General features: G+C 34.4%; 1 protein-coding gene across 5 annotated transcripts in view; it reads right to left on the bottom strand.

Moving 5' to 3' along the window:
* MYOM1 (myomesin 1) overlaps window positions 1–24674 on the bottom strand; it is a 162981-nt gene that overhangs the window by 115426 nt on the left and 22881 nt on the right. For all 5 annotated transcript variants that reach the window (XR_012483560.1, XR_012483561.1, XM_074275916.1 and 2 more), the window contains exons 4-6: window positions 17043–17256; window positions 16433–16590; window positions 3570–3662 (exon numbers count right to left, since the gene is read on the bottom strand). Coding sequence is in view for 3 of the 5 variants with exons in the window: in XM_074275916.1 (XP_074132017.1) it covers window positions 3570–3662; window positions 16433–16590; window positions 17043–17256 (465 nt within the window). In the remaining 2 variants the exon portion in view is untranslated. The remainder of the gene's footprint in view (window positions 1–3569; window positions 3663–16432; window positions 16591–17042; window positions 17257–24674) is intronic.

Here is a 24674-nt window from a genome sequence, read left to right as displayed (position 1 = left end):
TGAGGCAAGCAGGATTAAATGATTTGCCCAGGGTCACACTGTTAATAAATGTCCTAAGGCCAGATTTGAACTCAGAAAGATTAGTCTTCCTTAGTTCAGGCTCAGCACTCTTATCTACTTTGGCATCTTTGTGAATATCTGAGATGAAGTGCTGGTAAAATAGTTAGACAAACTTTTCCTCGACTTAGCATTTTATCTATAGCTTAAAGTGAGTTCCCAGCGAGTTACCTGGGACCCGGTCTGGAGTCAAGAAGACTTGAATTCAAATTCAGCTTCCTATTCTGACCAGCATTATAGTCCTAAGCAAGTCACTTTTGCCTCAATTTCTTAAACGGTAAGATGAGGATAATAGCACCTAGCCTTCCCAAGGTTGATATGAAGATCAAATGAGATAATATTTGTAAGGCATCTAGTACATAGAAAAGGTACTTAAATATTTGTTTCTTCCCATCATATTTTTGTAGATAGAAGAAATTTAAGGGACATTAGAAGTGAAGAAAGTCACCAGGGACTCGTTCTACAATTGCTGAGCTCTGCTGGGAGCAGAGGAAGAGGAAAATATTCAAAATTTTCTGCACCCACAACCTCATTGCTTCTGCTCTTGCCCTACATTGGCTGATCTGAAACATAGTTCCTGATGTGCATGAGTATACTAGACTCTCAGTTCTATTTTGTTTCTATTACAGCTCTAGAGGGTATAGACCAATATTTCCTAATCCAAACTATATTGTAGCCCAGGAAAATACCTAATTCTCTATTCTATACTGTTTCCTTTCTATAGTCTTTTGGAAGAATGGAGAGAGTGAATAGGAAGCCAAGTAACTAGAAAGAAAAACACTAGAGTAGATGTTGCTATAGAATCTTCTTTTTATCACTGTGGCCCCTCTCCCCAAGATTATCACTGTATACACACACACACACACACACACACACACACACACAGTATTAATTTATCTCTGGATAGGAATAAGGACAGTACACCTATACATATATACAAATACATATATCTATGTGGAATTATTGTGATTTTATCAATGGGGGATCTCTCTTTACCAAAATAGGTGGAACCCAATCAAATTAACTGAAGTTCCAGAAAATTGCCTAATGGTCATAAAGATTAAGTGACCTTCAGAGATAGTGTCGGTCAGAATTTGAACTCAGATCTTGAATCCTTCATTGCATCCTATAGATCAGTGATTCTCAAACTTTTGTTCTCAGTATCTATTAATACCATTAAAATTTATTGAGGATTTGTCAAAAGAGTTTTTGTTTATGTGGGTAACATTTACAGGTATTTACTATATTAGAAATAAAAACTAATTTTGAATTTGTTGAGCCTCTGAAAGGGTACAAAAACTCCCAGGATTCTCTGGACCACACTTTGAAAACCATTTTGGAGCAGGATTTTTTAAAGTCCTCCTTTATGTGCTCAGCATTCAGCACAGTGCCTGGCATAAGGTAGGTATTTATAATACCTAATATGATATGATATATGATATCTAAATACCTATATTTATGATATATGTGCTTTCCCGACTGACATATCACATTTTTCCATGTGTGCTCCTTTGCTCTTTGTTGAGTTTATCTAGTATAAAACAGATTCCAGCTAAAATGTTACTGACTTTTATAATAAAGCATTTGATAGCTGAATAATTGAATGCCATTTCCCTTTTCCATTTATTCAATAGCCACAGAAGATTCAGCCTGTGCTGAGCCAGAGGTGACAGGAGCAGCCTTGGAGCTCAGTGAAGTCATGAAGATGTGAGTCTGGCCAATCCAACAGATTTGTGATGATTTTGAGTCAGGATCAAGGCTGAGGGCAATCTCACAAGGTTCCATTTGTAGCCACTCTGAAGCTTGCCAACTTATGAATACTTGTTGATCTGAGACAAAGACTACAACTTTCCAGAAACTGGCTACATGCAAATTTTCTTTTGACATTCCCCAGATTTCCTGAGTTTATCTGAACTGAAAATGTCAGGACTTTGTTTAGCTTCCTTCATCTACCTTGCTAAGTTGTTTTTTGGAAACTGTCTAAATAGAATAAATGAACTTTGGGGGAAGAAACCTTAAAAGATTGGAATGAATTCTTATTTCAAACTTTACATTGAGTTAATATATGATTTGAGTTTCATTTTTCCTAAAATAAGAGAATTCATTGCCTTAGAATTGTCAAGACCTTAGCAATATCTCATTCAATCTTGTCTTCTTTATGAGGAAACTGAATGAAGTCTAACTCATGAGGTGAAATGTTTCATTGCAAGGTACTATTGAACATAAACAGATATGATCAATTTCTCATGATTGTAATCAGGCTGAAAGGGAGAGAAAATCTGCTAACCAGCTGTTTACCTTTCAAGCAATATATTACTGCTTTTTTATTTTTTAACTATTGACCAAAGGGAAGCAACGAAGCCATTTTGGAAGCAAAGAAGTATCATGAAATAAATGTCAATTTACACAATAACAATTGAGAAACCGTTTTTCTTTTTCATGATTTTGCCTACCCCCCCAGCTCCCAAAAAAATAATGTAACATAACAGAAACATCTAAAGAAGTCTACTGTAGTCAGAAGACTTTGGGTTCCTGACTTGGTTATGTCAGAAATAAATTATGTGACCTTGAGCAATGAGGAAATTGGGTCTCGGTTTTCTTTTCTCAAAAATAAGGAGTTTAGGCTAGAAAACCTCAAAGGACCTAACTTTCTACAGCTCTAACTTTCTTTAATTCTATTCAAACTTCAGGGGACACATAAAAGAATAACTAAGAGTAAACATAATATACACTTTAGAGTTTTATTATTTATTCATCTCTCCCATAAACAAAACCTGAGCAGTCTGTAATATGAATTGGTATTACATAGCACTAATACAATCTACTAGCTATGTATCAAGAATCTGAATAATATCTTATTAATATTCATACTTTTAGATCTTTATTAAGAATTGGTAGAATTAAATTTTTGGATGATTTTGCTTTCTCTGTCCAAGTAGAAAAATGAGAAAATAAATGTCTGACAGCAATGCAACCATGCTTATGCACTTAAAGCAGGTTGAGTCTCTGATGCTGAATTCAATCTAGGGATAGGCTGTCTAGGGTACAAGTAGTGTGACTCATGCAAGATATTTCTTAATGCCATTTGTAATTTTAAATGCCAGAAAATTCTACTCTCTGTAATCCACTGGTGTCAAATCTTTTATGTCATGGTGAAAATTCAAACCCTTTCTTCCCCCTTCCTCTTTTACATAGGGAAAGGGGAAATAAGGGAGAGGAAAACAGCCACAATGTTGAAACCTTATCTATGGTATTGCCCTAGCTCTTCTCAGAAATTCTAAGACTCATAAGAAACTAGATGCAAGGAATCTTAGAAACCATCTGACTAGCCCAGTCATTTTATAGGCAGAGAAGTGATTCAGAGAGGAATTTGTTCAAGATTATATACATATACATATATACATATATATGTGTAACACACACACACACAAAAAAAAAAAAACCCGGTATACACACAAACATATTACTAAGTAATTTTTCAAAGACACATAAGAAAGTCTCATTTGCCTTACGCATTAATCTCCAGATAGTGCATTCCATATCGGCTCTCAATGATGTATTTTCCAGGGTTAGTGTGAACATTAATGGGCACATGATTTTTGTACCTATGGAATATCAGAAATGGTATTAAGTACATGCTCAAATATGAATCTTTTGATGGTCAAAAGGACAAAGCTTAGAAGGGATTTATAAACAACAACAACAACAACAACAAAACTCTTCTGGCTCTACCCCCCAGAAGGCTCTCTGAGTAAAAAAAAATCATGTATTTTTAAATTACAAGTTAACAGTTTTTGTTGTTATGTGACCCCATTGTATGATTGATTGTGACCCCATTTCGGGTTTTCTTGGCAAAAATACTGGAGTGATTAGTCACCTCTTTGTCCAGCTCACTTTACAGATGAGAAAATTGAGGCAGATTACATGACTTGACCAGGGTCATGCAGTCAGTCAGAATCAGAGGTCAGATTTGAGCTTGCAATCTTGCAATGAGTAGTCTGATTGCAAGACCATTGCTCTATCCACAGCACCCATCCAGCTACCCCATGTTAACAATCCATTTGAAAAAAAAATTGTATCTGCTTAATGCTAAGAACTTTTATTGTCTCATCAAGGTAACATCTAAAAAATATATTGAGATTGTATACATGATGAAGTTGTGTCAGTTGCCAATTAAATGACCAACATTTATTAAGGACCTATTGTGTTTAAGACAATAGAGACTTTGTTGTTGGGGGAGTTTAAGATAAAAATTTCCTTGCTGCTAACATGATTGTGTATTATGACAAACTATCTTAAGAATTAATTGATGAATAAATATTTACATAATTAAAAATAATTTGTCAAACACCTACAATGTATATGTTTGTTGGGCAACTTGGTGATGTAATGGGTAGAGTGCTGGGGCTGGAGTCAGAAGGACTCATCTTCCTTGTTCAAATCTGGCCTCAAGCACTTACTTTAGCTATGTGGTCCTGGTCAACTCACCCTTTGCCTCAGTTTCCCCATCTGTAAAATGAACTGCAGGAGGAAATGGCCAATCACCCCAGTATCTTTGCCAAGAAAACCTTAAATGGAGTCACAAAGAGTTGGGCATGACTGAAAACCAATTGAAAACAAGTGTTGTAATCATTTATGATAATTTCATTGTTTAATGTTTGTATTAATCATTATAATAACTTATTAATAATATTGGATTGTTGTCCAACACAATAACAACTTGCTTTTGAAGATTTCATAATATAAAACACATAAAAGACTTCTGAATAAACACAAAAGACTTCCTCTTTCTCCTAGGCAGACATGGTCTGGTGAAAAAGGATCAAAATGATAGTACTAAAAAACTGCTTTTTGATCACCACTTTTGGCTGAGGTCTAAATTGTTCCTCTTAGGCACTGGAATAAGTAATGGTGGCTTTCAAATAAGGTTTTCCTTTTCTATATTTTCTGTACATAATATTTGACTTTCAAACGTTGAGGTTAAGTGATTCATATGTTATTCATAAGTTACTTCATAAATTATTCATGCTTGTATCCTAATTCCATTGGTTATTAATTTATTTAGTTCTTTGGGAATTTTGCAAACATGATAATAAAATGAAAGGCTTAAGGGGGAGCAGCAACACCAGAGGGGTCACTTGGTGACATTCAACAAATTATTTCTCCTCTTTGGGCTTCAATTTCCTTATCTGTAAAATGAGGAGACTGAACTCAATGATCCCTATATTTCCTTAGCTAAAAGTCATAATTTTATAATACGGGAAAGTGAAAAGAGGGAATCAGAAGCAAGAGTGATCTGGTAAATGTTTTATAACCAACCCTCTAGGGAGAAAATGTATATATAACACATGTTTAACTTTAATAAGAATTATTAACATTTCTCTATCATTTCTTAAGTCTAAATAACAAAACAATAAGTCAAGCACTAATTTGTAATGTTTGCTAATTTCTAAGCACATTGTAAAATTAGCAATCTGCTTGGGCAAACTGGTACAGACCACCTTTGGCAAACCTCTGAGTAGATTTGGGTCCTCATCTCAGCTCTTCTGTTGATTTGTTATATGATCTTGGACAAATCACTTCATCTTTCTGAGAAATAACTCTCTCTGCTACCCAAGGAGAGAGTCAAATAAGTTTATCTTAAAGGACCCCCTTTTCTCTTACATTCTATGATTTTATTTATGCATTATCACAAAAGAAACACTCCCTAAAAACAAATTTAGTACAGAATCTATTTCTCCAACTCAACTACACTCTCTCTTCTTGGGGTTGTTGTGAGACTGAATAATAAATAGTGAATAAGATACTTTCAGTTCCCTGGAAGAAAGACTATATAAATCTAAAGACTAGTGCTAGCTAATCTAGCATATGCAGATTCTGGTTCACTATAGGTTAATTGGACAGCTGTTCTGTTTTGACCTCTATTGTTGAAAATCTTTCTTAAATATGTTTTTATTTTACTGCCTCACTAGTTACAATAAATATAGGTCAGATTGTTTTTGAAGGCTAAAGATCTAATCCAATTCCAGGGTCATCCTGCTGAATGTGGATTGTGATTATGCTGTACTATATATGTGTTGATGGCATAGCGGATGTGGATAGTAACTGAACAACATACTCTCAAAATTATGAGGGGGGTTTTGTTTTGTTTTTGTTTGTGTTTGTTTTTACTTAATTCCCAATATCAGCTTGTTTTCCTGTTTTTTCTCATAAATAAAATTTAGTATGCTAGTGGTTAGTGCTCTGTGTGTATGTGTGTGTGTGTGTGTGTGTACAATTTACTGACAATTCTATTTAGTTAGGTCCCAATTTTTGGTTATCCACAAGAAAGTATTTACTCTGATACAGTTATCCTGAAACTTAAAATCTGACATAATATGCCTCTTGACTGCATATTTAAAACTTGCTGGGCAGCAAGGCTAGCTACAATACAAAATTTTTGGAAAGACACAGAATCCTGATAAGTCTTTTCTATAAGAAATAGGCTGCCTATTAAAAGAATGAGCATACAAAAGAGAAAACAAAATTGCTTCTCTGCTTTACCGACTCAGATTATGACATATGTGATAGAGGAATTCCCTGCTGTACTTTAGTTTTTTCAAGGGCTGTAATGTCAGTTCCTGTCATCATCCCTTTGGATGAGGAAAGAATGTAAGTGGGTGCTATTGAAACAAATAACCAACAATAACCCACTTGGCCACTGATTCAAAATGGTGGTCAGCTGCTTAGAAAGTTTTAGCTTTTTCAGGAATTCTTAGCTCTTCACCAAAGGCCTTTCTTTTCTGTTTGGCTTAATGATTTACTGCCATCCCCACAGTTGGGATTTCCTGCTCTTTCAACTGTGAGAATCAACATGGAGAATCAAAGCTGATTAAAAAAACAACAACAACAAAAAAAAAAAAAAAAAAACTCACACAAAAGAGGAGGCAAGGCTCTCACTGTGCACTGACTGTTTTTTCCTTAGATATAATATATTTTAAACTACTAGAAGTCAGGGAATCATTCATTTACACACTGCAGGGAATCTGTCAGGGAACATTTTACAGAGCAGCTAATACAAGTATTCAAATTGTGGTAGGGTGGGTATGGAAGTGACAAATTAAGCCAAGAATAGAAGGATTTTTATCTAATCTGTAATACTTATTGATAGAAAGAATACACCCCACAGTTGGTTATTTCTGGAAAGTGAAATTCTAAGCCAGCCCAGTCATCAGGAATGTTTGAGAGTAAACTGCCATGGCCTGGTGTTACATGCCAAAAATTTCTTCAATCTCCCAAAAGGGTCTTGATGTCCAAAGTCTTCCATATTTGTTTCATCCATAACATAATATTAATGAATGAATTAAAGGAAAAATTTGAAAAGGCAGTTTATGCTGACCACAACTCAGTTCTTTATAGCTTATAAGAATGTTTTTTGAACCTAATTCATATTTCATAGAATCAGAACTAGAAGAAGCTCTCTAGTCCAATTCTATGAGGAAACTGAGGGACGGAAGCAATTTGTCCAAAAAGCAGCAAAGTAGGCTAACCCTAATAACTAAATAAAAACTTTCAGGCACAAAGAAACAAGATGAAGAGAATAAGATTCTACAGTCTTTCCCCAACCCTATCATCAGAGAATACCAGACAAACCATCTTTCAACTCAAATTAACAGATGTTGGAATTCCCCCAGTCCCCAATTTGACTACTTCTTGTCATTAAACTCATGTACTAATTCTGTTCTCATGTTTGAGTGGGTAGCTGTTACTGACAAATCCGAATTCTCTAGGGGACACATGTCACATTAAAATATATTTTGGTACTAAATGAATAGCAGTGATCTAAGAAGAATGTCAAAATATCTACTTGAAGGAAGTTATTATAAAATGTTAAGTAATTTCCTGTAATCCTATTTTTAAAATAATTATTTCTCTGGTGTGACAGAATTATAAGTAAATTGGACAATACAGCTAATGACTGTAATATAGGAGAGAAATATAAGGGTAACAATTTCCAACTTCAGTAGGACAGAATTTTTTCCTAAAGAGATACTCTCTCTTTCAAAGATTGATGTTCCTGTAATAGTCACATAATCATAGATTGTATCATTTCAGAGTTTGACATCAACTTCCTTTCCCTTTCTGTTTTCCTATGTCTTGGAGCTAACTGGAACCATCCCCATATTTGGAAGGAGAAAGAAAAAGACTTAAGAATCCCCAAGCACATGTTTTAAACACTTTAATTAAGCCCATCCAGTACTACTAATTATCATCTTAGTAGGAAATGTGCCATTACTTATAGAGTACAATCAAGATTTTTCCATTTATAAAAATTATTCAGACTTACAAGCTCAGGAACATGATTAGATTTGGCAATAGTATGCTTTTTAGATATCTTTAATAGCATTTTTTATTTACAAAAACTTTTAGAATTACAACAGCTAGATGGTACAGTGGATAAAAGGCCTGCATCAAATCCAGCCTCAAACATTTACTAGCTATATGACTCTGAGCAATTCACTTTGCCCTGTTTACCTCAGTTTCCTCATCTGTAAATGAGTTGAAGAAGGAATGGCAAACCACTCTTTGCCAAGAAAACCCCAAATAGCGTCACAAAGAGTCAGATACAATTGAAATGACTGATGAACAACAAGAACATTAGAATCAAATGGGATCATCTCTTCCTTTCCTACCCCCTTTTACAGAGTCAAGAAACTGAGTCTCAGAGGGAAGAGAGTATCCTTGCATTAAAATAATGGTTCTCTTCATTTTTGCTGACATCCATGTTACATTTGCATACACTCTCAGATTTTTGCAGTCAGGAAAAGGCCAGCCTGGATTTAATAATTTGTGAGGGACCTAGAACATATAGTTATCTAACAAAGACATATTTGATTATTCTGAAGGGAATAATTTTTTTTTTTTTGCATTCCAATCAATCATACCTTCCATCTGGTCCTGAGGAATAATGGTTATTAGTTTCACTTAACAATTCCAGGGTAAGCCCTGGGCTTGATTGAAATAGATACGATGGGTAATGGATGATTGGCAAAAAAAAACAGCTGCTCTATAGTCATGCCATCTGCTAAGACCATGGGGACACTAGAATTCTGATGATGCCTAGTGGAAGCTGTGAAATACCTTATTTAGGAAGGTCAACAATGCAAGCCCCACATGCAGAGAATTTGGTGGGACTGGGTGATTAGGACCAGAATAGTTGCCACAAAATTTTATATAGGAGCAGTAAGCAGAAGCATGGTATTGCAGAGAGCCCACTGGATTGGAAACTCAAGTTCAGCATGTCTATATATTTATAGTTATATCTATCCCTCTAATGACATATCTGTCTATCTATATCTCATTGTTAGTATTAGATATTTTTATATATAGATATATGTACTAGCTGTTCATCTTAGGAAAGTCACCCCCTCTAAATCTTAATTTCTTCATTTGTACAATGAAGATATTGGAAGTGTTCTTAGCTCTTGGGGATGCTGAAAGGAAAGCTTTTAAGACCTAAAGTGCTGAAAAAAAATAAATTATTATTATCAGTTATCTTTTCTGAGAACTGAATGCCATAATATTGGACAAATCACTTGACCTCTGAAATTCTCATCTTGGACCAGATGAGAAATTGCTAAGGTCTCTTCTAGCTCAGATCAGAATTCTATGATTCACTGCACAACTAAGTACATCCATCTCATGTAGGTTCATAGTTCTTGGTCTGTAAGGGATTTCAGAAGCCACTGACACATTGACACTGATACAGAAGACACTGATACATTGTTGGTAGAACTGTGATGGGATGCAACCATTCTGGAGAGCATCTGGAACTACGCTAAAAAAGTTAGCAAGCCATCTAGTCCAACCTCCTAATTTTATAGATGAGAAAGCAGAAATCCAAGTACAGATTAATTAACTTGTCCCAAGAAACACCAGCAGTAAGCATCAGCAGCAGGATTTGAACCCAGCTTCTCTGAAGATAGGCCAGTGCTCTTTCCATCGTAATATTCCCACCTCCAGAGTACGGGGATGGTCCTCTATTTCCTTCACCCCTTTATCTTTTCCTTGTCAGCCAAAGAGACCAGAAGCACGTGTTGAAAATCAAGGGAATAGCAACCTATCCCCAAAAAGGAAAGGGTTTTTTTTTTCCCTCTAAGGATAATAATGTGTTTAGATATTCTTCCTATGATATTTATTACTGATATGTTAATTCAAATGTGGATAGGCTTTCTTAAGAAAAGTAATATATTTTAAATTAGAGGGCCCAGTTTTAAATTATGTTTCTTTTGTCACAAAGATTTGAGCTTTATGGGTCTGTTTCTTTATTGATGAAACAAGAAATTTAGAATATATGGTCTCTAAGGTCTCTTATGTCTCTAAATAGAATTATCCCTAAGATCCAGGAAAATACCTTGTAAAGTTTAATTGCAATAAACAATTTTGGTTTCTGAGAACAGAATATGTGACCTATTTCTTCTCTGAAGGGACAAGTTAGACACTATTTGTGCAAAATACAACATATGTTGTCAGCTTGGTTTGCCATTTGTTACAGAAAAGAAACGTGCATTTTAATACACACCTAGTATGTGCCAGCCACTGTGCTAAGTGTTTTACAAATATTATTTCATTGACCAGCAGGATGAATTCAGAAAGGCCTGGAGAGACTTGCATGAACTGATGCTGAGTGAAATGAGCAGAACCAGAAGATCACTGTACACTTCAACAACAATACTGTATGAGGATGTATTCTGATGGAAGTGGAAATCTTCAACATAAAGAAGATCCAACTCACTTCCAGTTGATCAATGATGGACAGAAACAGCTACACCCAGAGAAGGAACACTGGGAATTGAATGCAAACTATTAGCACTACTGTCTTTCTACACAGGTTACTTATACCTTCGGAATCCAATACTTAACGTGCAACAAGAAAATTGGATTTACACACATATATTATATCTAGGTTATATTGTAACACATGTAAAATGTATGAGATTGCCTGTCATCTAGGGGAGGGAGTAGAGGGAGGGAGGGGAAAATCTGGAAAAATGAATATAAGGGATAATGTTATTTTAAAAAATTACTCATGCATATATACTGTCAAAAATGTATAATTATAAAACTAATAAAAATATTATTTCATTTGGTTCTCATAACAATCTTAGGTTGTGGGTGCTGTTATGATTCCTATTTTATAGCTGAGGTAAATCAGGTAGATTGAGGCAAAGTGACTGCTCAGAGTCACACAAATAAGAAGTATCTGAGGTCAAATTCTGACCCTAACTTGAAGTCAGGACTTCTCATTTCTAGGCCCAGGGCTTTATTCATTGGGCCACCTACATACCTGTTATGCTTAAATTCTATAATTAGTGATAAATGGTCAAAGGATATGAACAGAGAATTTTCAGATGAAGAAATTGAAACTATTTCTAGTCACATGAAAAGATGCTTCAAATTATTATTGATCAGAGAAATGCAAATTAAGACAACTCTGAAATACCACTACACACCTATTAGATTGGCTAAGATGACAGGAAAAGATAATAATGAATGTTGGATGTGGGAAAATTGGGACACTGATACATTGTTGGTGGAACTGTGATCAGATCCAACCATTCTGGAGAGCGTCTGGAACTATGCTAAAAAAGTTATCAAGCATACTCTTTGATCCAGCAGAATTACTATCAGGTTTATATCCTAAAGAAATACTAAAGAAGGGAAAGGGAACCTGTATGTGCCAAAATGTGCCCTTTTTGTAGTGGCTGCCCATGGAACTGGAGAATGGCTGAATAAATTGTGGTATATGAACATTATTGTTCTGTAAGAAATGACCAGCAGGATGATTTCAGATAGGCCTGGAGAGACTTACATGAACTGATACCAGGAGATCGTTGTATACGCCAAAAACAATACTATATGATCAATACTATTGATCCTATATGAGGATCAATTTTGATGGACGGGGCCCTCTTCAACAATGAGAGGATACAAATAGTTCCAATTGATCAATAATGAACAGAACCAGCTACACCCAGTGAAAGAACACTGGGAAATGAATGTGGACCACAACATAGCATTTGCACTCTTTCTATTGTTGTTTGTTGCATTTTTGTTTTTCTTCCCAAGTTATTTTTGACCTTTCTAAATCTGATTTTTCTTGTGCAACAAAGATAACTGTATAAATATGTACACATATATTGTATTTAATATATACTTTAACATATTTAACATGGGACTACCTGCCATGTAGAGGAGGAGGTGGAGGGAAGGAAGGGAAAAGTTGGAACAGAAGTTTTTGTAAGGGTCAATGTTGAAAAATTACCCATGCATATGTTTTTAATAATATATTATAATTATTATTATTATTATTATAAAAATTGGTTTCTGCCATTACTGTCCTTTCTTTGAGGAAAGTAAAAGCATAATGCCTGCCTAGAAAAAACCAAACTTAATTATTTTTTAATTTAATTTTTATTTTATTTTATAATTATAACTTTTTTTTTGACAGTACATATGCATGGGTAATTTTTTATAACATTATCCCTTGCACTTACTTCTGTTCCCTTCCTCCCCCAACCCCCCTCCCCCAGATGGCAGGCAGTCTTATACATGTTAAATATATTACAATATATTCAAGATACAATATATGTGTGTAGAACCAAATTTCTTGTTGCACAGGAAGAATTGGATTCAGAAGGTAAAAATAACAGTTTACACTCATTTCCCAGTGTTCCTTTTCTGGATGTCCATCATAAAATCCAAGTTTCCTTAGCTATTGTAGGGGAATGATATTTTACTAGAAAACTGCATTTTATATACCTGTATTAAAATTATTTCAATAATTTTTGTTGTTTCTAAAAAGTCCATAGTCTAAGGAATCTAAGAATCCAATTCTAAGGAATCCAGGGAATTTGAAACTATACTTTATCATGGTTAGAATACTATAGTCAATTCTTAGGGGATTATTCACTTTTTTGACTTATCAGAAGAAAATATTTCTTTCAGATTTATTGATATTATCTATAATACTATTAAATTACTTGTTTTGTTGAAAATTGGCTCCTAATCTTGCTTTTCCATGAGGTTTTCACATCAGTAGATAATACCTATGAAAGCTAAAAACTTAGCGATTATCCCAATTCAAGGGAAAATTTCACAAAAGGTGCTAATCTCAACATGGAGAAGGCTTTAGGGATAAGCTAACGAGTCATGATTGAGAAATTTCTAGAGATAGATTTTTGCTATATGGCTGCCAAAATAAAACCTGTCCACCATGTTAGTCTCCTGCTCAAGAACCTTCAATGGCTCCCTGTTATCTACAGGATAAAATAACTTTTTAACATTTAAGGCCCAATAAAATTTAGCTCTGACTTACTTCCTCAACTTCATTTCATATATTCTGCTTTCTAAAAAATTCTTCCCTATATTTAATCTTGTATTTAATCATATTCACAAAGGCTTGGAAGATATTCCTTCATATCAGCCTGTTGAAATCTTACTGTTGTTCAAGGACCAAAATGGAAGCTTCCTTTTCTAAGAGACTTTCTCTGGTACCTAACCTAAAGGTGGCTCTCCCTTTTTATTTTTTTTTTAATTTACTCTTTATCTCCCGTTTTCTCCCATCATCCAAAGAGCAAGACTTGGAGGCAAGAGAACTAGGTTCAGATACTGGTTTTGACACTAATTAGCTGGGTGACCTTTAACTGTATTCTTCATGTCTCTGAGACTATTTCCTCATCTCTAAAGTTGGAATAATAATTTTTGATCTCCCTATTTCATTGGGGTTGTTGCAAGAAAATGTGTAATCCTATAAGACATATGTGGAAATTAATATTACTGTTACCCTGTACAGCTAGGCTTAGTGCATAGAGTTCTGAATGTGGAGTAAGAAACACCTGAATTCAAATTTTGCCTTGGATATTTACACACTGTGTAGATATAAACAAGACACTTAAACCCTCAGCCTCAGATTTCTTATCTGTAAAATGGGGATAATAATACTATCTCCCAGTTGAGGTTGTGACAATCAAATGAAATAACATATATAAAGTGTTTTTCAAACCTTAAAGCACAATATAAAGCAAGCTATTATCATTATATCTATTTGTTGTGTATATTTTGTACCTCTTTCCCCTCGACTCCTCCTTGTTGCAGAAAAAATACTAAGGTCAAAGACATTAAGGCTTTTCACTTTTATTTCTTCAGACACTATATAGTACACAAAATCTCGAATCTAATAGATATTTAGTAAATGTTTAATTGAATTCTTTGAAGGTCATGAGCCACATTTGTGTTCAAATGTGGGTGAAATAAACATGCCAACTCCCAATGTGAAGGTGTAAGATGTCCACACCTCTATTAGACTTGATTCATATGGCTAAAAAAAGGTTGCCAATATTCTTTTTCCTAAAATGACTTAATTCTATCATGGGCCCGTGTGCCTGCCCTTGACTATTTCTAGATCTCTATCTCTATTTGAACTTATTTTGATTTTGAACAGGCAAATTACATGGAATTTAAATGTAGTTTAGGAAGGTCAGTCCCCATTGTTGCTTATTGTTTTCCCAAAAATAATAATCACATTTGTCCTTACTCAAATCTAAACATAGTTGATATCTTGCAAAAAGATTTATAGTCCATTTGAGAAATAGCCATTAGCAACATATCAACTTTGATAAAATATATACTTTAATCATGAAGATTATTTGGGACATAACAAATGATTACTAGTTCCAATAAGACTGTGAAAATGCATAGGACAACATGCAGTAAGTCTATCACTCTAAAAATGATCCAAAAATACCCCATTCATGTATATATTTTAATCTTTTGTGGTGCTGTTTATGTATGATAGAAAAATTATTAGCAATAGTACACTTTTGAGACAAAAATGTACCAGAAGTCATGTCCTCATGACTTTTAATGAGAAAGACTAAAAATCTTTATAACTGAATAGTCATTAATGTGGGGACTTAGTTTTCTACCTTCTTCATCCAAACGTCTTTCTCTTCTCCCTTAGTCCCTTCTTCTAGAAAAACTTAATATCCAACAACCAGAAAATTACTGTAATCTATACCAGAAAAATGGAAAACTTGTCAGTTTCAATGGAAAATGGAATTTTTTTTTGATTGGGCACCTGGTTACCACAATAGAAAAGGATGAGGCAAGGGGAGAACTTGTTCCTGATCATATTTGGAATTTTTATGAAGTAAGCCTGATGATTGAAAATAACTTTTGCCTTCACTAGGTGATATCACTAAACATCTAATTTCTGATTGATCTTAATGTTATTTGTCTTGATAATTGTTAACTGACTTTGGTTTTATTCTCTGGGTTTCAAGCTGATAAGACTAATAATGATTTATATAAAAGTAAGAAAACAGCATATAACCAATTATAGATGCTTTCACAAATGGATTTGCATGTATGTGTTATGTTCATATATATAATTATAAATTGTTTCTTGAGAGGCAATCTTGGAAAACTAAAGGAAAAAAAATGAATGATTTCATCTTTCTTCATTCTTAGTGGTCAAAAGGTCTTGGCTATCATAGGAAAGAAAGGAAGAAATTCCACGGGTGAATATTCACTTTCATGTATCTTTTATTCTTTCAGCATGCATTGCTCTCCACATCACGTGTGAGGATAAAGGAAACACCACACAAAACACACATGTCACCAATGTCAAAGGATTAAAAGAAAAAAGCTTATTTATAAATTGGCTTAATTCTTCCCACAGCCTGCTATCTGTGGACAGAGCCCCACTGCCTGTTGTAAGTCAGTTGGCAATCTAAGGCTCAGAAAGACATTACACAACTATAGAAGAACACTAGAGGGGATTTAAAAAGACATTTTTCTTCTATTGAGGGCAAAAAAAAAAAAAAAAAGATGATTTGGCTGACCCCTTTAATGAGTTATATTTTCAAACCTAATTGTTTTCTGGTGCAATTGGGTGAGAAATGGCTCACAGGAGTAGACATGGGTAGCTATCTGTTATAAGATTTACATTTTTTAAAGAAAAAACAGTAGATTATCATTTCTAGTCAAAATGATTTTGTATTTGCAAATCTTGGCATGAAAGGGGAAAGGGATTTTTACTAGAGTTGTCAGGTTCTCTTCTATTCTGGTTGTGGCCATATATTTTAATTTTATTTAAGAGATTTTCAATAATTTTCAATATTGTGTGTATGTAAGAGTGGAAACAATGTCATCAATGTAAAAGCATTCTTTGTCTTGTATAAGGTACATGGTCCAGCATCATAAACCTTCCTGACAATGCTTCATTGATTTTTTTACACATTGGTAATCCAAATCAAGTCCATTGGTGGTAACAGCTAAATTAGAAGTCATGTATATTGTTTCTATCAATAATTCTTATAAAGGTACAACCTACCATGTGAGCCGTGGTTCTGGCCAGCCTGACACAGAGCAGTGTAATCTGACATTCTGTTTCTCCCAGACAGTGTGGGAACGAGGCTTGATGACAAACTCAGGAGCATGGAGGAGGCTATCTTCATTCAACTTTCTATGAAATTCCTCAGTCTCTTCTAACTGAAAAACATATGTTAACAAAACGATTCCAAAATCAAAATATTCTATCTCCCTAAAAAAAAGAATGATGAATAAAATACAATTTTAAATTTGTTGGAGCTTGATTTTCAGTCTGAGTCTCAAGTTTATTTTTAAAAGATCTATTGTAGTTTTGGCAAATGACTTTTATGAGGCTTTAAAGCTCATTAAGGTTTTCTTAACCCTAATCTAAGGCAAGGGATTCTCCCTCCCTTAAATGGATTTCTTAATGCTCTTAAAAATGTTTCAGAGTTTAACATGAGGTTGAGAAATGTTTAATTTGTTTCCTTTGACTTTCTATTTTGTCTTTACTCCTGCTTCCCTTAACCCCTGCAGAGTTTCATGTGTTTTTAACACTTGAAGGAAATCTTGTATCTAAAATAGATTGCATGCATGTTTCCCTTTGGCAACGTGACCTATTTGTCTGTTCTTACTGTTTTTCTCAGTGCCAAGCGTTCTGCCTTCTCCCGTATGGCCACTTTCCTTGATTTCTTCTCAAAAAGTTCCTCTTGCTGCGAAGACACCATAGACTGCTTAGTGGTGGTGATGCCTTCTCCAGTGGCCAAAAGATTTCTCCTGGCAACATAGGCAGCAGATTCTTTAATTCTTTCCTCTTCTGTATCAGTAATTCCGTTGACATTTACCTGGCTAAAATTCAAATAAAAAACAAAAACAAAAACAAAAACACAAGTCCAATGAATGAGTATCCAAATCTCCAGTTTTGCTTTACATACCAAATTCCATATGCATACTATGCAAAATGCATAGATTGTTATTCACATTATGCAAAGATTTTTTCACCTTTCAAAGGGATATTGATATTATTGTTGTTCAGTACTGTTCGATTTTTTGTGACCCCATCTGGGAGTCTTCTTGGCAAAGATACTGGGGTGGTTGCCATTTCATTCTCCAGCTCATTTTACAGATAAGGAAACTGAGGCCAACAGGGTTAAGTGATTTGCCCACGGTTATAACTAGTAATAAGTATCTGAGGCTGGATTTGAACTCAGGGCTTCCTGACTTTCAGTCAGATGTTCTATCCACTGTGGCACCTAATCATATACTATTGACTTTGGCTAAAAAGTATGCTTCCTTGTTTTATTTAAATATAATGTTATTTTGTCCCTATGTTCTAGAATATTACTGTTAGATAGCTAAATAATGAAGCGGATAGAATGCTGTACCTGAAGTCAGAAAGACTTTTTGCATTCAAATCTGAACTCAGATTCTTACTAGCTGTGTGACCCTGGACAAGTATTTAACTTTCATTTGCTTCAGTTTCTTCATCTGAAAAATGAGAAGAATAATAATCCTTCCCTCTCAGAGTTGTTGTGAAGATTAAATGATATAGTATTTATAAAGTACTTTGCAAAACTTAAATGCTCACTATTATTATTATTAGCAAATCTGCATTCAATTTGAAGATTCATAACTCCTGATTCATAATTTGGTAGATATGGATTCTTAAAAACAAGTTGCTACAATATTCAGAGCAATTACATGGAAAAATGAGTTACAGACTTATGCTAACTAAATCAATCATGTAGCTCCACCTAACTTTCTAAGACAATAAAATGTGCATATTTTCAACTTAACAATTCTGCCGTATTTATTCATTTCCTTTTAGGAAATTGATTAGCTTTGTAATAGCCAGTCTTGGTCATAGAGCCAGTCACGGAGAAGAGACAGTAAAAGGCATTCAGTCTATTGTAGAGGATGCAGAACTGTCTCCTGGAGGGAAAGATAGTATAATTTGCTGGAGGAAAAATTGACTAATGTTTCTAAATTATCAATACATGAAAAAAAAATTTTATATTCCTCCACAAGTAGTCCTTGTGCCTTTATGTCCTTAAAAGCTGTTTCTCAAACACTTTCACTAGGGGGCACCAAAAGTGTCAAATTGATACTGCTGCCTTTATTACAGTAGACAAGCAAGTGGGAGCAAAACATTGCCTAAATTGTCAGAAAGAGCCACTGTTTAGTTACTTTTGCTAAACTGTTTTCCATTAGGGGAATGGAAAATACCAGACCTCCGATCAGGAATGATCATGATATAAAATTCCCAAAGCATCAGCAAAACTTTATATACATACCTGCATGCACCCCCACACACAACCACATAAAAGATCTGTCACCAAAATTATTTAATTTACTAATAGCAAAGTCATTTCCAATAGCATCCGTCAGAATGTTTTTGTTTGTTGGTTGATGGTTGTAGAAAGAGGAGAAAACAAAGTTCCATATGAAGCAGTGATCCCCTAACTGCATTTTGTAAAGCTAGATCTTTATTACCATGAATAATGGAAGTCATTAAGTAGTTACACATTATTTGAATTCACACTGTTTGAAGTTATAATTTGTTGCATGTAAAGTAAGTGTGCTATTGGTTCCAGGCTAATGGAAATAAGCATTGCAAATTTAAATAATACAACCATTTCATAGGAACCATTATTCATATTAGTCATGATTGCCTCAAACTTATTTTTAAAATAAAACATTTTACTTTTAGAATCTTTCTCTGTCTCTTTTCTAAAACTTTATTGGGTATTTTTTCTAGCCAGGCTACAGCCAATTTTAGTTATACTAAAAAGTCAGGGTTTTAGAATTTAGAGATTCTTTGGCCCTGTTATTGTAGATGTAACACAAATCCAACTACTTTCTTGTCCTCTTCTGAGGGATGATTAGCACCATGAACAGAGCACATACAGATATTGTATTTATGTATTCTTAACAACTTATTCTATAAGGCAGGTTTTGCATGTATGTATGACTGAATATTGAAGAAAAGGATCCAGCTTTTCTTCTCTGTTTTAGAATTTAACAAACCCAAATAGTGGCTTTATGGACCTTATTTCTTATAAAATTCAAAAGATATACTTTCATGAATTTCCTATTAGCTTTCACCCACCTCTACAACTGATTCACTGAATCTCCTCAGGCATATCAGTAAACCAACATTCATTATTTCTCTCCACCTCAATTACTTCATCTGCAAAATGAGGGACTGGACTTAATATAATCCTTTACTACTCTATAATCCTTTACTAATCTAGCATTCTATGATCCTAATTTCTGCAGAAAATTAGAGAGAAAGATCCAGAAAAGAAAGGATAAAGAAGATATTGTCACTAGAAACCCAACTTACTGAAAACATTGTGGAAATTTGCCTGACTTACTCCATAGAATTCTGTCTCAGTTTCCTCTACTGTAAAAACAGGATTCTTGTGAAAATAAAATGAATTAATATTTGCAGTGTTTTACAAACCTTAACACACTAGTTATTATTATTTTTGTTATTGTATGCATTAGGGATTATATTAATAGATACTTATGTTATATGTGTTAATAATTAATAATAGTAGCTAATATTTTTATAGTGTTTACCATGTGTCAGGCATTGTGTAAAGTACTTTAGTATCTCAGATTCCCCAAAGAGATAAAAAAAAAAAAAAAAGGAAAAGGACCTATATATTTATACAAAAGATATTCTTTTGTTCTTTTCTTATGTTAATGAATTGGGAATTGAGGGAACTTGGGGAATGGATGAACAAACTGTAGTGTGTGATTAGGATAGAATACTATTGTGCTGTATTCTACACTACATTCTATTACATCTGTAAAATGGAGATAATAACACATAGCAGGGGTGTTATGAAAATGAAATAAAATGCAAATTATTTGGTTTTTTTAAATTATTTATCATTTTATTTTCCCCCAGTTATATGTGTAAAAACAATTTTAACATTTGTTTTGAAAACTTTGAGTTCCCAATTCTCTCTCTTCCTTTCTTTCAAATTCCTCTCATTGAGAAAGCAAGTAATTCAATATAGTTTATACATGTGTAGTCCTGCAAAATATTTCCACATTAATCATGTTGTGAAAGAAAACATAGACCAAAAAAAAAAATCTCAAGAAAAATAAAGTAAAAAGGTATGCTTCAATCTGTTTTCAGACACTATCAGTTCTTTCTCTGAGAATGGATGGCATTTTTCATTTTAAGTCCTTCAGAGCTGCCTTGGATCATTTATACTGCTGAGAGGAGCTAAGTTATTCACAGCTGATCATCTTACAATATTCTTGTTACTTTGTACACAATACATTTCACTTTCCAACAGCTCACATAAGTCTTTCCAGGTTTTTACAGATGAGGAAAGTAAGGCAACCAGAGTGATTTGCCTAGGATCACATAGCTAATGCCTGAGGTCCTGCTTGAAGTCAAGTTTTCCAAAATCCAGGCCTAGAGCTCTAACCACTTTCCATATAGCCAAATATTCCCATGAAGGAAAGTTTGAAAGGAAAAAAGAAGAGAATCAGCTCCATTTAGTGGAACAAAAAGCAGTGGTATTTTGAGTTGCCTTCCAAAAGAATTTTTTAAGGGCAATAAAATTACACAAGGACTTTTAGAGAAGATTTTGGAGGGTTTTTAAAATTATTCAGATTTTGATGTACCTTGTGGTGTGCTTTATTGAATCATTGAATAGAAATTAAAGGATGTAACATATCTCAATCAATGGCTGAGCATGAGAAAAATAAAACCAAACAAAACAAAACCAAAATCTTACAGGATCTCTTTTAGGATTCTGCTCAGTCACACACACATTCCTTAGAAAGTCAATCTTAGGAGCAGCTAGATAGTACAGTGGATAAACTATCAACCTTGGGGTCAGGAGAACTTAAGTCCAAATATAGTCTCAGATAATTAACACTTACTAGCTGTGTATCCTAGGCAAGCCACTTAACCCCAAATGCTTTGCCCCCTTCCCAAAAATGTAAATCCTAGAGTCTCCTTTTCCTTTTCCTTTTTTCTTTATTGAGATGAGGTGTACCATTTAAGAGATATAATGTCATAGAACTGAAAGAGTAAGGAAAGGAGACTTAATGTAAGACATTTGGGAGCTTTATTATGAGTCATTAAATGCAATACAAATGTAGGATATGTTTAAAGACTACTGTTAATGATTTACAGAAAGAGAGAAAATGCAAGAGAGGAAAAAGCCAACTTTTTTTTTTGGAGGAGGAGGTATAACAACATACATACTATATTAAATCCACATGTATTTAGCTTGTGTGAAGTTCTATTAAATATGAAATTCTATTAAATTATCTTAGTGAAGAGGCAAACAGTAGGCAGTAATATATTTAGAGAAAGAAATGTGACTGTTTACCCAAAAAGTTCACTTTAAAAAAAGCAGAGAGTTGAAGTAATAAGCTAAAAATAGCATCTTACACAGAAGGAAGTAAAGGAAAGGATTTTATTTATTTCCCAAGTTTCACCCCAGGCACAGTTCCATTAGACTGTGGAACACTTCAAAAAGCAGGCCCCCAGTCAGAACAGGAAAGAACAACACAGAACAGAAGTATAAATCAGGGACGGAAACAGTTCCTACTGACTTTCATCCAGGCTCTGCTTTTCCATGACATTTCTTGATGTCATTTGGCCTGAGAGGGTGACATTTGGTCAGCCACCTTAAGATCATGAATCATTGGCTCAGCAAAGAAAAACAAATAGGAAAGGACATCAGGATTCCTTTATCCCTTGATCTGGGCTCCTTGGTCAAGTTCCTTTCAAGCTTCCTTAGGACATTATTGGAGTTCAAATAAAAATTACCACAAAAGTAATGACTACTACACTGAACTGGAAGTTGATCTGTTTCTTTTGTTTGTTGTTTGCCTTCATGAAATAAAAGGAAATAATTTATTTTCCATCAAAACCCAAACCTTTGATGCTAAGGCTTAATAACATAGTAAATTTTTCTGTGATAAAAGTCTATGAAACTATTAGATCATGTTTTTCTTCTTAATTAATGATAGTTAAACAGCCAAAACATCAGCCAACAAAGCAGTGCTTGGGATGACTAAATAGTGCTGTAAGATCTGATCCTTCCAATTCTCATTTTATTTGCTATTTTAATTAAATATTCTTTTTCCTATTCTATCTCTAGTAGTCAAATTAGTATCATCTCAAGCATGCTGTACCTCCAAATTCTACAAAATTCCAGAAGGGAAATATTTTTTGTTTTTAATTCTTCCATATAGCTAGCATCACTCTGTTTTCTGAGATGACTAGTTTCAGTAAAAGCTCTTAAAATTCCTACATGAGTAGCTTCAAACATATATTTTTAAAAATTTTTTTTATTCATTTTTCCAAATTATCCCCTCCCTCCCTCCACTCCCTCCCCCCGATGACAGGTAATCCCATACATTTTACATGTGTTACAATATAACCTAGATACAATATATGTGTGTAAATACCATTTTCTTGTTGCACATTAATTATTAGCTTCCGAAGATATAAGTAACCTGGGTAGATAGACAGTAGTGCTAACAATTTACATTCACTTCCCAGTGTTCCTTCTCTGGGTGTAGTTATTTGTGTCCATCATTGATCAACTGGAAGTGAGTTGGATCTTCTTTATGTTGAAGTTTCCACTTCCATCAGAATACATCCTCATACAGTATTGCTGTTGAAGTGTATAATGATCTTCTGGTTCTGCTCATTTCACTCAGCATCAGTTGATGTAAGTCTCTCCAAGCCTCTCTGTATTCCTCCTGCTGGTCATTTCTTACAGAGCAATAATATTCCATAACCTTCATATACCACAATTTACCCAACCATTCTCCAATTGATGGACATCCATTCATCTTCCAGTTTCTAGCCACTACAAAAAGAGCTGCCACAAACATTTTGGCACATACAGGTCCCTTTCCGCTCTTTAGTATTTCTTTGGGATATAATCCCAATAACAGCAATGCTGGGTCAAAGAGTATGCACAGTTTGATAACTTTTTGGGCATAGTTCCAAATTGCTCTCCAGAATGGCTGGATTCTTTCACAACTCCACCAACAATGTATCAGTGTCCCAGTTTTCCCACATCCCCTCCAAAATTCATCATTATTTGTTCCTGTCATCTTAGCCAATCTGACAGGTGTGTAGTGGTATCTCAGAGTTGTCTTAATTTGCATTTCTCTGATCAGTAGTGATTTGGAACACTCTTTCATATGAGTGGAAATAGTTTCAATTTCATCATCTGAGAATTGTCTGTTCATATCCCTTGACCATTTATCAATTGGAGAATGGTTTGGTTTCCTATAAATCAGGGTCAGTTCTCTATATATTTTGGAAATGAGACCTTTGTCAGAACCTTTACTTTTAAAAATATTTTCCCAATTTGTTACTTCCCTTCTAATCTTGTTTGCATTAGTATTGTTTGTACAGAAACTTTTTAGTTTGATGTAATCAAAATCTTCTATTTTGTGATCAATAATGATTTCTAGTTCTCCTCTGGTCATAAATTCCTTCCTCCTCCACAGGTCTGAGAGGTAGACTATTCTCTGTTCCTCTAATCTATTTATGGTCTCATTCTTTATGCCTAAATCATGGACCCATTTTGATCTTATCTTGGTATATGGTGTTAAGTGTGGATCCATATCTAATTTCTGCCATACTAATTTCCAGTCAAACATATTTTTTTAAAATAATTTTCTTGATTTTTGCCATGTCCAGAATAGTTAGTAAACATAAAAACTGTAAGAAAAAAGCCAAGATACTGATGCATTGTTGGTGGAGTTGCAAAAGAATCAAGCCATTCTGGAGAGCAATTTGGAACCATGCCCAAAAAGTTATCAAATTGTGCATACCCTTTGACCCAGCAGTGCTACTACTGGGCTTATATCCCAAAGAAATACTAAAGAAGGGAAAGGGACCTGTATGTGCCAAAATGTTTGTGGCAGCCCTTTTTGTAGTGGCCAGAAACTGGAAAACGAATGGATGTCCATCAATTGGAGAATGGTTGGGTAAATTATGGTATATGAATGTTATGGAATATTATTGTTCTATAAGAAATGACCAGCAGGATTTGAATACTGAGAGGCTTGGAGAGACTTGCATGAACTGATGCTTAGTGAAATGAGCAGAATCAGGAGATCATTATACACTTCAACAACAATACTGTATGAAGACATATTCTGAGTGAAGTGGATATTTTCAACATAAAGAAGATCCAACTCACTTCCAGTTGATCAATGATGGACAGAAACAGCTACACCCAGAGAAGGAACACTGGGAA

Source organism: Sminthopsis crassicaudata, chromosome 1, assembly GCF_048593235.1.
Source record: "Sminthopsis crassicaudata isolate SCR6 chromosome 1, ASM4859323v1, whole genome shotgun sequence".
In the NCBI taxonomy this organism is placed as follows: Eukaryota; Metazoa; Chordata; class Mammalia; order Dasyuromorphia; family Dasyuridae; genus Sminthopsis; species Sminthopsis crassicaudata.
Note: the sequence above shows the minus strand (reverse complement) of the source record. Positions and strands in the feature narration are given on the sequence as shown.